The sequence below is a fragment of the Rissa tridactyla genome, chromosome 11 (genome assembly GCF_028500815.1).
Source record: "Rissa tridactyla isolate bRisTri1 chromosome 11, bRisTri1.patW.cur.20221130, whole genome shotgun sequence".
NCBI lineage: Eukaryota > Metazoa > Chordata > Aves > Charadriiformes > Laridae > Rissa > Rissa tridactyla.
The window spans coordinates 11,956,723-11,971,328 of NC_071476.1; the positions used below are offsets into that span (position 1 = coordinate 11,956,723).

General features: G+C 53.1%; 1 protein-coding gene across 3 annotated transcripts in view; it reads right to left on the reverse strand.

Moving 5' to 3' along the window:
- SH3PXD2B (SH3 and PX domains 2B) overlaps positions 1–14,606 on the reverse strand; it is a 77,336-nt gene that overhangs the window by 4,943 nt on the left and 57,787 nt on the right. Inside the window, exons 6-13 of one of the 3 annotated variants that reach the window (XM_054217290.1) lie at positions 13,916–13,941; positions 13,516–13,551; positions 7,280–7,414; positions 5,667–5,771; positions 3,457–3,574; positions 1,946–2,172; positions 1,323–1,372; positions 717–842 (exon numbers count right to left, since the gene is read on the reverse strand). In XM_054217290.1, coding sequence (XP_054073265.1) covers positions 717–842; positions 1,323–1,372; positions 1,946–2,172; positions 3,457–3,574; positions 5,667–5,771; positions 7,280–7,414; positions 13,516–13,551; positions 13,916–13,941 — 823 coding nt within the window. The remainder of the gene's footprint in view (positions 1–716; positions 843–1,322; positions 1,373–1,945; positions 2,173–3,456; positions 3,575–5,666; positions 5,772–7,279; positions 7,415–13,515; positions 13,552–13,915; positions 13,942–14,606) is intronic. The other 2 variants (XM_054217291.1, XM_054217292.1) reach the window with 2 other exon arrangements.

A 14,606-nucleotide genomic window follows, 5' to 3' on the forward strand; every position in this document is an offset into this window, starting at 1 on the left:
TGGGACCGAGGAACGATATAGCCATGCCAAGGAGCTGCGGCTGAGCTGTCACCATCCCGCCAGGGAGACAGGACCAGGATGCCGGGTACTGGCGGTGGCCACTGCGCGGCACTGTTGGAGCGGTCAACCGGCAGCGACACCGCACGGATCAGACACCATCCGGCCTCTGCGTGCTCCAGAAGCGGGTCTGGGACCTGGGAGGACCTGACTAGGGCAGCCATAAAGGAAAAACCCTCTTAGAAAGGCGCAGCTTACATTTTGTAAAGCAAAATCACACCTGCAAGAGGGGTTCTGCCCGCACAGGCCTGTGTGCTAGGAAAGTGATTCTGAAAGGGCTTTTAACTTTACACCTAGCCTAAATAAGAAAGAAACGCCATCTCTACCCCGATTTGTGATGTGGTTTTAAGTAGCTCGGTAGCTCAGACAACACAGCACCCGCACACCTAGGGCACAGGAGGCCGCCAAGAGCATCAGGGACTCCAAAGTCTCATGAGCTCATACAGGTTTCTCTCCCACTCTAGGAGAGCCCTGGGATGTTAACAGTCCACAGTGGCAATCACATGTACTGCCATGCCTGGTTTCCACTCAGAACGCCATGGTGAGCATATCTTCCCTGCCTGGAAAGGGAGCTCCTGCCCAAAACAGTTCCCAGGGCAATGGGAGTCAGGAGCGCTGCACTGACGTGAAGATGTGAGAAGGGAAGATGACAGTCTCACCTCTACTTTCATTCCTGCCTGGAAGCTGATGCCGTCAGGGATGGTGGTCTGGAAGTCAGCTATGGTGTAATATTCCTCTTCCACTTGAGGAGGGACAGGAGGTTTAGGCAGGTTCAAACCACGTGGCTATGACAAGAAAAAAGAAAACCCATCAGCATGTTTCTACAGAAGGTGCAACACAACTTCCGCACAGCCCACCAGCCTGCAGAGACACAAGCCAGCATGGCCAGCCCAGGGAGACAAGCTCTGCCCATGCAGCATCCTCACCAACACAAACCAGCAAACTGTTTCCAGGCTGAGCAGAAAATTGCTCAGCGCCAGAGCCCTTGCTGACAGCCGAGTCCCCCTCCCCAGAGGGAGGGAGCCGGTCTGCAGCCTCCTGCTGGCAAGCCAGCCTTGCGGGACAGACTGGCCAAAAGTTCATTTAAAGACCACATACAAACAGAATAGTCTTAAGACAGCAGGGAGGTGGCATGTGGGCATGTGTACTCCAGCCTTGACCAAGAGAAGAGCCCATAGTACAGGGGCAAGGTCCCAGGTAAAGGATAAGCAGTTCTCTCCGACTCCCTTTGCCATTGCTGCTCCCCTACATCAGCTGGCACTTACGATGGTGAGATCTCGGCGAGGAGGGGGTCTCTGCCTCATCTTTGGTGACTCTGTGGAGGAAGAATTTCAGATGCTGTTTGAGCTCCTGGCTGTTGATTGCACATGTGTTCACAGAAGACAAGTGAAAGAGAAAACAGAAAGGCAAGAGCCAAGCCTACCCCATGGGCAAGGAAGACAAAGGAGGAACCTGTCTGCCCAGTACCCTGAATGGCATGGGTCACCAGGTTTTGAGGGCATCCCACTGGAAGAGGAACCAGCTTTGCACCATCGGGTGCCGCTGAGAAATGCAGCTGAGGTCACCACATGAAGCTGCTTTATCATTGCAGGCCTGACCCAGACGACCTGACCCGCAGAGGAGTTAAAAGGCCCCAGCTTCTGAGGAGAGCACCTCCAGTCTGGGAAGGGGAGGCTTTTATGCCCATCACATTTGCTGATCCTCAGCAGGTCCCTGGGCAGCATCATGCTCGTGTCCCATCTGCCTATGCAATGTCACCTGCAGACCTTGCTGCAGAGTTCACAGTGCCTGCAAACCTTCTGCACCCCGTTACACTGCCCAAAAGCCTGCAGGAAAGGCTGCGCTGACACCCCAGCCACCACTGGCCTCCTCCCGACCGGCCACTTACTGCGTCGGATGTCAGCATTGGGCAGGGGACGGCTGTCGAATCTCCCATCCCTTTGGCTAGAGAGCCCATCCTTCTCTCGGCTCGCCACGACCTGCTGCCGAGAGATGCCATCCAGATCCAAGGCACAGGAATGAGCGGAGGAGCCTGACCCCAGCTTCTGCGAGAACATCTCTCCATTCCCCTTTTTGAGGTAGGAGGCGGGGGCCCAGCCTTCTTGGCCCTGGTACCTGTGGTGGCAACAATGGCAGTGTCACTGTGCAGAGTCCCCGTGCTGGACCACAAGCCCTTCCCAGAGGAGCAACCCACTGCGCTCGAGTGGCCTTCAGCCATCGGACATCCCTGGAGCTACAGCCCAGGACACGCGTTGGCTGAAGGTACTGCACAATCTGGGCAAAACGAGCTTGCCTGGCGTCATGCTCCGTGGCACGTGGGCACCTGGAGAGCTCCAGCCATGACTAACGCTCCCGTGCAAGCCGGCCGCAGCCAGCGGGCCAAGGGCTGGGAACGGCGTGAAGGCTGATTTCCTTTTCACCTCGGCAATGGCACCAGTTCAGGAATGAAGTGCACTGGCAGGGGAAGCAGAGGGGAAAACCAGAGCGCTGCTTCTAGGATTGACGTACCTGGTCTTTGGAGAAAGCACAAGCTCTCCGCCCGAGCGCTGGCAGCCTGGGTCCCTTCCCTGCTCTAAATCTGCACTGTTTAGGAGAGAAACCAGCCCCGTGATCTGATTGAGAAACCACATCCACGGAGTCTCCCTGCCATGCTGGAGGGTCCCACGTCAGCGTCAGAGACTCTCCCCGCTGGCTGGGCCGCAGCCACTGCACTCAGATGGCACCAGCTACTGAGCTTGTAATTGCCTTTAGAGCTCTCGTGGCAGCTCTCCTCTGCTTAAAAAGTCAATGGACATTTTTCTGGGGCTTTGCTGCTGCCAAGACCGCAGGTTCAATGTAAGGTTAAGAAAATTGCAGTATGTGCTCCCACCCTGCTCAAGTCCGGCTGTTTGCTAGACCACAGACAAGAGAAAATGAGCTTCCAGGAGAAAACAAGTATCAGCTTGGGATGATATGGAGTCTTTGGCCTCAGCAGACCCTGCACAGAGCAGACCTGGCCCGGACAAAGGCCCTTCTCTGCAGGAGCCTCCTAACACAGCCAGAGGATCCAGCCTGCCGCCAGGACACTCTGGTTTTCCCATCAGCAGCACATGACGTAACACTGGTGCTCTTACACGGGTTCCCTTTGCACTGCTGGGGCATGTGATGCCGTGATGCAGTCCACCTCCCAGCACAGGAACCCGGGGGATTTTAAAGATGTTTAACCACAGCTACGCTTGGCTGAAGCCCTGATCGTCAGCTAGCCTTAGTTTGTAGGGATGGAGAGAAATGAGTTCTGGTACTCTGCCCTTCCTGATACCCTACACTTGCCTTTGGACTGTACGTCCCACACGCATCAGGTCTCTGCTTTGCACAGCCCCAGCAGCGGTGCCAGGGAAGAGGAAGAGGCGGGGACGTTACCTGATTTTCCACCAGCCCTCCAGGTTCTTCTGGATCACCTCCACCACAGCCCCTTTGTCCAGGTTCATTTCATCCTGGTCTCTTGCGGTATATGGGTAAATAACGGTGTACTTCTCCTCTGTCGGAAAGAAAGTGCAGTTTCATGGAGGTACTGTTTTATGGAAACCTGGACTCAGTTGAACAACGGTTAAGTGCTTTATATAATGATAATTCATGTTGTAATACAGGTGCAAACACACAAAGATACACAACCATTCATAAAAGAAATGCCAGTGAAATGTATTTCAAAACAAACCCAGCTGCATTTTGAAATGTAAGCTTTGGTGAGCTAGTCTGGCCCCAAGGAGAAGTTGTCTGAAACAGTTCCTCCTCTCCCTTAGGCCTAAAGGCTATCTTTTTTATGACAGCTCTCCTCTCGCCTGCTCTTCACAGAAGCCCTTCCATGCACCCACTTCAGTTCAAATTTCTTTCTCAGAGCCTTTAAAGAACAGCTGTCCTCTACAGAGGGAACAAAATCCCATAGAGATCAGGGAGTAACCCCACACACAGAGACGTGCTCTCACGCACAGCCCTCAAACCACTTTACAACAGCAGCTCCACATGAACTTCCCTGTTCAACAGTTGGGTCCCCCAAGACATTGGTCAAAGCCACATGGTAAGCCTGGAGAAGAGTCTGATGTCCTAGACCAAACAATGGTAGGCAGGGACATGGATGCTCTCCCCTTCAAGAAGAAGGGAAACATCCTAAGAGCCATGTGGACAACATGTCAAACAAAAAGGCCCATCCATCCACCCTTCTGCTTCACCTTGTCCTGTCCTCTCTGGAGGAAACTCAGGAAAGCAATTGCTTGTGCTTAAGCAGAGCCGCAAAAGGGTGAAGGCCATTTTGTGAAAAGTCTGCTTCCAAACCCCACTCCTCTGGACATTCACGTATCTTCACCGTGCATATTTCCTGGCTTTGTCTTCTTGGAGGAGCGCAGCCCTTGAAGGGCCTGATTTCCCACCCCCTTCATGCAAACTAGTCAAAGCAGAAAATGTCCTGTCGCATCCAGCAAAACCAAGCTGGCTCTTCTCCTCCTGACCACATCTGAGCCACCAACCCCAGGCCCATCGCTCAGAGGAGCTACTTTTCCAGGAAACAAGGCAGCAATTGCATGAAGTCTGCACACATGTGTTGGGGGAAAGCAGAAACTCCAGCCTCTATACACAAAACAAGCCTCAAAAAGTTAGAAGGAAGAGCTGATAGAGGAAAGAGAGGTGGACATGAGTGGGCCTAATGGAAGGCTGAGGAGCACGTATGGCACGCATTGAGGACTAATACAAGCAGGGTCCATCACATGCAAAGCGAACAAACATGCACACAACAAGGCTCCAAGCACAAAACATGGGCAGCAGAACAAGTCTCTATGAAGTCCACCTTGACCCCATCCACTGGTGTACAAGTCCCCAAGAGTCCGACGGCGGCCAACGTGCCTGGGCAGAGACCAGTACCTCCGTGGGACTGGGAAGAGCATGTTGGGGAAGCAGGAGAAGGACAAGAGAGGATGTAAGGAGATGGCACTTCAGGTCCAAGAGGAGACAGGGCTGACACCAGAGAGTGGCACAGAGACTGTACTCACCTGGAGCCCCCTGGGACCCCCACCAGTCTGAGCTTCCCCTCCCACCTCCATCTCCCCAAGATGAGGGGCTGAGTCAGCTACAGCACTGCTTTGAGCATCCAGCGGTCAATGGGAAGGATGCATTCTCCAGAGGCGTTTCAGATTTGCTCTAAGCAAAGGTTGCAACCTTGCTGTTCTCATCATGTGAGCTCACGCATGCTCTGTTCTGCATGGGTTTAGAAGACAAGGGAATTTTCCTAGCTTTGCTCCTCCTCCAGTGCAGGTAAAACAGCTCCCTGGGGCCTAATAAGGCATTGGGATGGCAGAACCGGGTGTTCCCTGGAGGTGGCACCTTCAACCCCTCTGTGAGGGAGCAGAAAGGCCATCAGTTACACCACCAGTATCCAGCTGCCCCACTCCTGCTACAGCGCCGGAGCAGAGCACTGGGCAGGCAGGACCACTGTGGGCAGACATGACTGAAGAGCATGTGTGGGTTTGTCCTTCCCCTCGCTCGTGTCCTGCCTAAGTCAGGGAGGGCTAAGCACTCCTGAGAGCAGCTCAGTGCAGTTCAGCACGAAGAAGTTGGGGCAGATGTCTCCAGCAGCTTCTTACCTTCATCAGGCTGCATTGCGAACTCATCCTGGACACCATCCTGTGCCTCCAGGCAGGTGGCCGGCACCCAGCCTTGCTCCTCCGACGTGCTCACAAACCACCACCCTGAGAAGAAAACAGCAGGCAGCTCAGGCAAGGGCTCCCACCAGCCAAAACCTCCTTCCCTCTCTCCAAACCATGAGCCTGGGGGGCTCTGCCTTCTCCTTGCTCCCTACACAGGAGGCTGGGGTGACCCCAAAGCAAGAGCCAAGCGTTGTCTGAAAGGGAGCACAGACAGCAGCACGGCAGAATCACAGCTGAATGCTACCTACGTGTACAGTTCCTCCCTCACAAAACATGGGACAGACCCTGAGAACTGCATGGCTCCAGCCATCGCATTTGCGTTTTATTTTTTTTCCCTTTGTGGTTCATTTTCTCTCAGTCTGGGTCAGCAAGCCCAGGCCAATTAGCAGAGATGAATACACTGTCTGCAAATCGATAGCTGACTCCAGCTGCGCGCTCGCCTTCTTTACATTTGTGAAAACAGTAAATTTGAAAAGCTAAGAGCAAATGCAGGATTAAAACATGAGCTCTCCCAGCGGAAACCTACCAGCTCCGTAGCGGCCACGAGCAATTCCGGGCCACCCCGGGTGTCCAATCAAAATAAACGTGTGTTCCTCAGTTATTAAAAGCACAAGCTATTTGTGTCTTCAGGGGGGAAAAAAATAAAGACTGAGCATTATCCTCAGAACCTCAGCAGTGAGTCATCTAGAAAGACAACTAGATTGTCGGGGAGGGAATCAGCAGCTACCTGCGTGGACGGGAAAATAAGGGCTGACATTTGATAAATAAATTATCTGCCATATCTTCTGAATTGGCCGTGCTAGTAGGTTTCACTTGCTTCTGGGTTGCTTTTATTTTCCCCATTCTCAAACATAGCTGCTGGTGCAACTGCTCCTCTGGGGACCAGGTTTCCAGAATTTTAAAATCTATTTTCGCAATTTATCTTTAACAACCCCCCCCGCAAGCAACTTTTATTAACTTCAGGGAATAAAGTCCCCTTTTCAACAAACTCCAGAAGCTGGGCCAATGACGTGACGCAATCCCTTTGCAGAGGTTAAGAGCAAGCTTAAGTTTGGAAGCAAGCGAACGGCTCGGCTGCCTGACCCTGCTCCGCGGTCGGGTGCTCCATCGTGTTCGGAGGCAGGAATTTGCAACGGCACAATGGGCGCTTTCATGGGCACCATGAGAGTGTACCCCGCTGTCAATAAAACAAGCCTGCCAGCTCCGGGAATGGCTTCTGTCCTCAGGACACATCGGCCAAGTTTTTCATCACGAAGAAGCATAAAGTAGAGACTGTAAAAGCTGGATGGCGCCTGGCGCTCAGCACACGGGTGATCAGACCCTTCCTTTAGAGACAGTGCCCAAGTCTTGTCCATGCTCATACAGACAGCCTGCAGTCCGAAGCTGCATCCCACCTCAACTGACCATCCAAGGACATCCCTGTGAGGTGCTGGAGGCTGTTGTGCTTAAGGTCCTATTAGGAAAACACTGACCATAGAGGATTTCTACTCCTGCCCCTGCTCTGCAACACAGTAGACCCAAAGCCCTCTGCCAAGCCAAACTCTCTGTACCTGATTCGTTCTTCTCAATGATATCCACCAACTGGCCCACGCACAAGCTGATCTCGGAGCTCTCCTGCTTCTGGTAGTCCGCCACCACGACATACTGCTCCAGCACCAAGGGGTCGACCGACGCAGAGTCAGCTCCTGCACAGGGGGAACAAGAACCGACCCGTGTGGCAGGGTCAGCACCAGCTCCCGAGAGCACAGGCCACCGCTCCCAAGCACCTGCTGGCCTGCGAGCAGCTCCAGGACACCCTGGGGACCCCAGCGTGAGAGACGTGAGCCAGAAACTTGGGCAGAGTGAGGAGGAGAGAGACCAAACCAGCAGCCAGGTAAGATGGGTACAGCCAGGTGAGACCTTTCACTTGCTACCCACCTTCCTGCTCACAGACAGAGCCATCCAAGCAACCCCACCACCACCACGGATGCGCACGGATGCTGTCAGAGACTGAGTGTGGGGTCAGGGCTGTCTCCTGTGTCCTGGCATCAGCTGCCCCAACGCAGGGACGAGCTCAGACCCCAAGCCAAGACACACAACCCCTGCAGTGAGTTTTGCTGTTCCTGGACACCCAGGTGGAGGGGTGTTTGTGGGACAGAGCAGCACCCCGCTCTCATCACTGCCCTTAAGCATTCAGCCCCCTTCTCGTGACTCGCCAGCACTGTTTGCTCTCACAGCTATGTGCGTGCTCCACTAAGTCCTCCTGCGGAGATCCCAATTCGATGACGGAAAAGTAAAAAAAAAAAAAAAATAATAAAAAAAATATATATATACCCCAAGGAGGAGCAAAGGGGCAGGATTCACCGGGAGCAAAGCTTTCCCGCGGGCAGAGCGGTGCCCGACCCCCGGCGGAGAGAGGGATGCGGCGGGATGAGCTGGGCGCTGCGGCGGCGGCTGCGCCGAGCCCGGGCGGGCGGCAGGTGGCACTGCGGGCTAAGGACAGGGGACACGGGCGAGCCCCGCCAGCCACCCCCCGCCCGGCCTCTGCCAGGGGACCGGCAGCGAGGCACAGCAGGGCGAGGCTGGTTTGTACTTTGCGTTTAGGAGAGGGCTGGGGATACGGATGCTCCCCCTTCGCTTGGCGCTGCTTGCTACGGTAGCGCTGCAGCGGAGGGTTTGGCTCACATCTGTCTCCATGGTCCCAAGTTTGTCCCTATACACTGAGCAAAGCTACCTTTCCCTATACGCGCACAGAGCTTGAGGTGTGCAGGGAGAGCACGACGCGACCAGGGGCTTTGCAGACCGAGACGAGCAGACACTGCGGGTGCTCGGTGCCGAGTCCAGCCGATTCAGCCCCACTGACCCGGGTGCTTGATCGGGCTCAGCCTCCTGCTAAACCAGCCGCAAGGCATTCTGTGACCCACAACACCAGCAGCACCTGCCCCATCTGCCTCTGAAAGCCTCCAAGAAGCAAAAAGGTGTCAGAAACTCTTGCCCATGGCTCCTCTCCACCCCGAGCCCTGGCTCTGGCCTCCAACCCAATGCTTTGCCTTGTGAGCTTGCAACCTGTCAGATGAGGACACTATTCTATTGCCCTGTTCTCCCCAGGTGCAATAAGAACAAAATAATATTTGCCAAGTGCTTTGGTAAGAGGATGGTGCTAATTATTATAGCAGGAGTGATACAACAGAATCACATACCTGACCATGGGCGTTAAGTCAAATTTACGTGGGCAGTGCGTGTATCCTGAGCAGGAAGCCCCAAGTTTTGGGTCAAGGCAGAAATCACATCTGACCCAGCCCTCTATCTGCTATGGCACAGCAGATATACGGGACAATTACCTCCCAGTCTCTGAAGGGTGTGAGAAAGAAATGACGTAGACAGGGGTGGGCTCTTGGCACATAAAGGCAAAACGCAGCAAAGACAAATTCAGGGCATGTATCAGAAGGAGAGTCTATGGTCAAGTGCACCTACATTGCAAGAGGACCCAATGGCTCCCCCGTCCCATGAGAGGTCTCAGCCTACAAAAGACCTTTCTTATGGAAGAGCCTGTTGCAGGGCATATGTTCCCCCACAGAAAACCTAGGGTGGCATAATCACCCTGCAAAGGGATGAATACAGATGGAGAAGATCTAGCAGGTCTTCAAGCAATCCTAGGATGCTCTGCTCCCCCACAGAGAAGTTCTCCTGTGCCCAAGGTCACAACCTCTCAAACCGGTTCTGAGACTAAAAGACCACAACAAAGATTTAAATGAACAATGTAATCTTCGGGACAGTCTTATTTAAAGGAAGAGGAGGCAAATTGTCCGTATTATTCTCCTATAAACAGCACTCTGCAGAGCTCCAGGTGAGCTGGCCAAGTGCAGAGGATCTGTTACCACTAATGAAAGCTTCCTCCATGCCAAAACCCAGAGGTGGGGCACAAGACAGAATTAAAAATAGCCCTCTAAAGTGAATGGTGGATGCTAGGACTATCTGTTCTACTAGCTCAATTAAAGGTTTGTGCTTAAAGTGATCAGAGGATCTATCCAGCCCCTGAGAGAAGAATAACAGCTATAGGAAGAGAGAAGTACTCTCCTTTCTGCCTCCCTCGCTAAAATTACACCCATTGCTCTGAGGCTATTTGTAGTTTCACCGGGCAATTTTGGATCCTCCAATTAAACCTATTAAACCAGCAACAGCAGTGGTAAACTGAGCTTGGAGGAAGAAGTAGGAGTAAATTTCAGGGCCGCCTTCACCTGGCATAATCGTCCTGAACCACAAAAACACACACTCAAGTTAACAACAAAACTTCCTACTTATGGGCAGACTTAGTCTCTTAAAAATAGCAATGGTGTAAACCTCACCATCTAAGATGGGAGACAGTGCTGAAGCCCTGCAGCTGGGGAGGGGAGGAAGCGTTAGCACAGCCCAGAGCCCACAACAGCGTGAGTTTTGCAGACAGCTGTAGGCAGGAGGAGCACAGACTGTGTATCCTGAACCCCCCTCATTTGTGAGACTGGCACAAACGTGGCCTAGAGAAGGGACGAGCGTTGGAGTCAAGAGACCACTGAGGTCCTTGGAGTGGACCTGCAGAACTGATGCTTGCCATGGGCGCAGGAGAGCCGCCCTGGAGACGCACTCAGCTCTGCAGGCAGGGCCAGGCAGAAGCTGCCTCCAGGCAGTGGACATCCCAGCTACCAACCCAAGGACTGCTCAGCGCAGTGACGGCGCTCTCAACACACGTCACATACGAGTGATGGGTCAGCCTGTAAATCTTTGCAGATTGTGTTTGACCAGAAACTTGGCCATTCACCCAAAGCGTTGAGATGTACAAAACCAGGTAGGAAAATCTCACAGATATGGGGTTGCTTGCGACATTTCCAGCCTTTCCAATTTCGGGCTTTGCAGTATCAGTGCCAAAAGTGAGGACTTTCTTATGGGGCTTGGACACTGGGGCCTCCAGAGGGAAACAAAGAGCTCAGGACTGAAATAAAAGAGGGGGCACAGGCATTTGTTTTTGAAGCCTGCCGTTGCTATACACTCTATCCCTTGCCTGATACACCTTCCAAAAATGTCATGCTTTATCCAACTTCAGATAAAGTTTCTTCCTCCTAGTCCTCTGGCCTGTGCTAATCTGTCCCATGGTCTCAGGACAGCCCTTCCTCTCCCAGACCTGATGAGTTTGTGAAGATCAGTACCGCAAAAGTGAGTTTCTTCCTCCTCTCTCGTGAAACGGGCACTAGATGTTGTGCTGTACTCTTTGCAAGCCCTCTCATCTCTCCAGGGATTTTTCCAGAACTGGAAAATAATCACATGGAAATACCATTCACCAGTGGAGTTTTAGAAAGGTCCCCTACGGCTGCTGTAGGATACGAAAGCTGTGTTTCCATTGTTCCTCATTAGGTGGAATACTGTGGTTTGGGGTCTTCACACCATAGCAGGCACATTATGTAGCACAGTAAAAGGGATGTGGCCAGACAAGAAGGCATGTAAAATGAAACTGGTAGGGGGATATTGGAGCTCTCTGCCAGCCTCCTTGGGCAGCTCCTCCCAAATATAAAGTCTGGAGACAGTTTCAGGTTCCCCTGCACCAAGTCAGTGCCACAACAAACCCATGACTCTCCATCTGTGCTCTCTGTTGAACTGCAAGAGGAGTGAATAGAAACGCTCAAAACAGTCTTGGGGACTGATACGATGACTACTTTTAGATGTACCTAAGTCAGTAGCCAAGTCAGTCTTCAGAGTCCCAGAGTCTGGGAATAATCCACCCCCTGCACGCTGCAGGCTGTTTGGAGCCTGGGCCCTTGCCTAAGGCTCACAGACATGTGGGACTACAAATTCTGGTGAAAAAGCTCAGTAGATGAAGCAGATTTTATTTCCAGTGCTCGCTTACACCGGGCCCTCTTAGCAACAGCAAATGTCACTTGAGTCTCTTGGCCACCACAGGAGACTGAGGGCAGGCAGCACTTTAACCCACTTCGTATCTCAGTGTTTGCTTAAATCCCATTTCAAAACAGGGCTTGCTGTGCCAGGAGCTCTTTCCAACGCTCGCCTGACGAGCAGCTCCCCCCCTCTCTGGCAATGCTGGGAGAAATAAGCAACTGGGAAACAATTCTCATGACTTTTGTTTGTTAGCAGCTATTGCTTGCCCCCTCCTCAGAGAGATCCCCTATTGAAAGGGGGCCTTGCTGCATATTTGCTACCTCAAAACAGGCCTGGCTTGAGGAACCGATGAACCATCAGGCACTTCCACAAGGTGGAAGAGGATTCAGGGTGACAGCAGCAGAACCAAACTCTGCTTCTGCTGCCAGAACATGCGCGACAGTGAGAGGAGTCTCTGAACACGCCTGGCACGAGGCGTCAGCCCTTGGTAACGTTACTGCACACAAACACCTCCCCCTGATGGCTACCGCACACAGGCCAGGTGCCTGCCCTGCCAGAGCAGGCTCTGCCTTGGATGTTATCCAGCCTCTCCCTCTTCCCTCCCTCTCAACGGTGCCAAGCAAACAGCATCCCAAAGAGCATCTTCTCTTTGACCTCGGCAACATCCCTGTGTCACATATAAACCCATCACGCCAACAGGACGGTGGAGCGAAGCTGCCCATAAACCTGCAGTGGGAAGGCAGAGCAAGCTGTGAACACAGAGAGGAGAGAAGCTCCTGCTTCTCCAGCAGCCAGCATCCTTAAATTGAATTCTGCCCTCAAAGTTACGGCAGAAATTTTCCTCCTCTTCTCCTCAACCCTAAAGAGGTTTTCTTTCCTCTTGCTTAACGTAAGCGGACTGGGTTCAAAACACACACTGATCTCACAGGGAAACGTAACACCTTTCCCTTACTCAACAGATGTTCCTGCTGAGCCAGCACGCAAGAGTTTTCAACACGGGGGAGACTGTACCTTTGTTTTACCTCTGTTTTAACAAAAGAGAGGAGAAGGAAAAAAACTGCAGCCTGTTTTTGTCCCCACCCACAGCCAGAGACTTGTCTTGGGTAAGAGGCTGGGACACCATCAGTTCTTGAGGGAGGAATGCCCTGCAGATCCAGTAGAAAAGAAAGGAAAGTGGAGTTAAGTCTTTGAGTCTCACCTGTATCTTTTCTCTCTCCTCCGAGAGGAACCCACTCATCTACAAGCAAATTTGGTTACACAGCTTATGGCGGTCCCAACTCTCAGGCCAAAAACCTTTCCACAACCTATTGCAGCAGAATCTCCATCCAGCCAGGACTCAGACCTTTCTTCCCAAAGACCCTCACGCTATTTTTATACCTTATGCAGCTCCAGTAGCTGAAAGATGCCCTCCCTAATCCAGACTCAAGGCTTTTCCCCTCTTCTCTCCTGCTCCTTCTGGAAAGTTCAGATAACTGCTAAAACACACCGACTAGGGGTGTGTTACCCTCTCTTGAGGAGCAGGGGTAGAGCATCCCAGACCCAACCGTCCACCCAAAAGGTCCCAGCTGGTGCAATCACAAAGCAGAACGTACCGCTGCATTGGGAGACGCTCATCCTCACGCTGACCACCATGCAGCTCAGACCCTCCACCAGATTTGGGAAATTTTGCATCTCCATCCTCCTGGCTGCAGACCAAGCCCTGTCCTTCACCCAAGACCTGTGACACAGCCCCTGCATGTGGAGCTGTACTGACAGCCAAGCACCAGTCCCAGTCCGGCGTACCTCCTCTCCACTACTGCCCCGTGTCCACCAGCCACCACAGAAAGCTACGGAGGATGTGACAGCTTCTTGCAAGGGGCTTGCCCGCCCAGCCCGAGCAGGTGTCCCCCCCGGCAGAAGGCAAAGCGAGAGCAAAGGCCAGGTAGCAAGCGGCTGTTACTACCTCTCTGCAGGAAAGAGGCCGTTCTCTGGATAAACCCTGATGGAGGAACAAAACGACGGGAGACGAGGCATGAGGTGGGGAGGGAAACGAACAGGGGGGTGGCAGCAAAGGTGGCAATAACTTGATTATCAAGTGAATGGGGAGGCCAGCGCAGCATCAAGAGCTGCAGGCATCCGTCCCACCTTCAAGAACACCACGGGAGGCGTGAGGGGATGTGAGATGGGGACTTGGAGGCTGTAGCGAAACCCCAGGTGAATGGAAGGGGCACGCCGTGTAAGGGAGCCCCACACCCTGTGGGTTGGCCCACCATGGGGCCAGGTCCTTGCCCCACTCCAGGAGACCATGGCTGGGGGTGAAAGGAGGAGCTGTTGGAACCGGCAGAGAGGAAAAGAGTCCTTACCAGACCTCTTCTTTCCAATGGGGTCCCTGAAAAAGAGAAGGAAGAGCGTCAGCAGAGGGATGGGGGCAGTTGTGTTGTTGGCCACATGATAAACCTGTGCAGGAAAGCACAGCAGGGCTGGTCCCAGCAGTGGGACATCACCCACCTTCCAAAGAGCCTGCCTTTCCCCCCTCATTTAGTCATTTAATGATTTTGTCTTTCCCAGGGTGAGGCTCAGTTGCTGGCCTGGCCTCCTCGGTGGCTTGGTCTGACAGCCACAACTCCCGCCATTTCACTTGGCAAAGGCGGTGGATTGGGACAATCTGGCAGCAAAGTCAGGAGCTGGGGAAGCCCAAACCCCCAAAACTGCTCCCAGCACAAACCACAGCTCCCACAGAAGTGGGCACCACTTGGAAGATAGATAAAGAGGGAAATACTGAAGTTCCTCCACATCCCATGCCTCTCTCGGGGACAAGGATGGGGAGCGGTTGGGGAAGGGGAAAACATTTATACCCCAAAACAGTCCAAGTCATTAAAGTGTTGTAGAGAGGATGAGCACCAGGGCTGTGCAGCAGAAAAAGTGCCTCCAGAACACAGCAAGCAGGAGCTATTGGTAGTTATGAGCAGTCAATGAGGCAGCTTCAGACCAAGTCCTCTTACTATGGCCAGCGCTGGCCACAGGGCTGGTGAGATGGGTTAAAAACCACAGGTC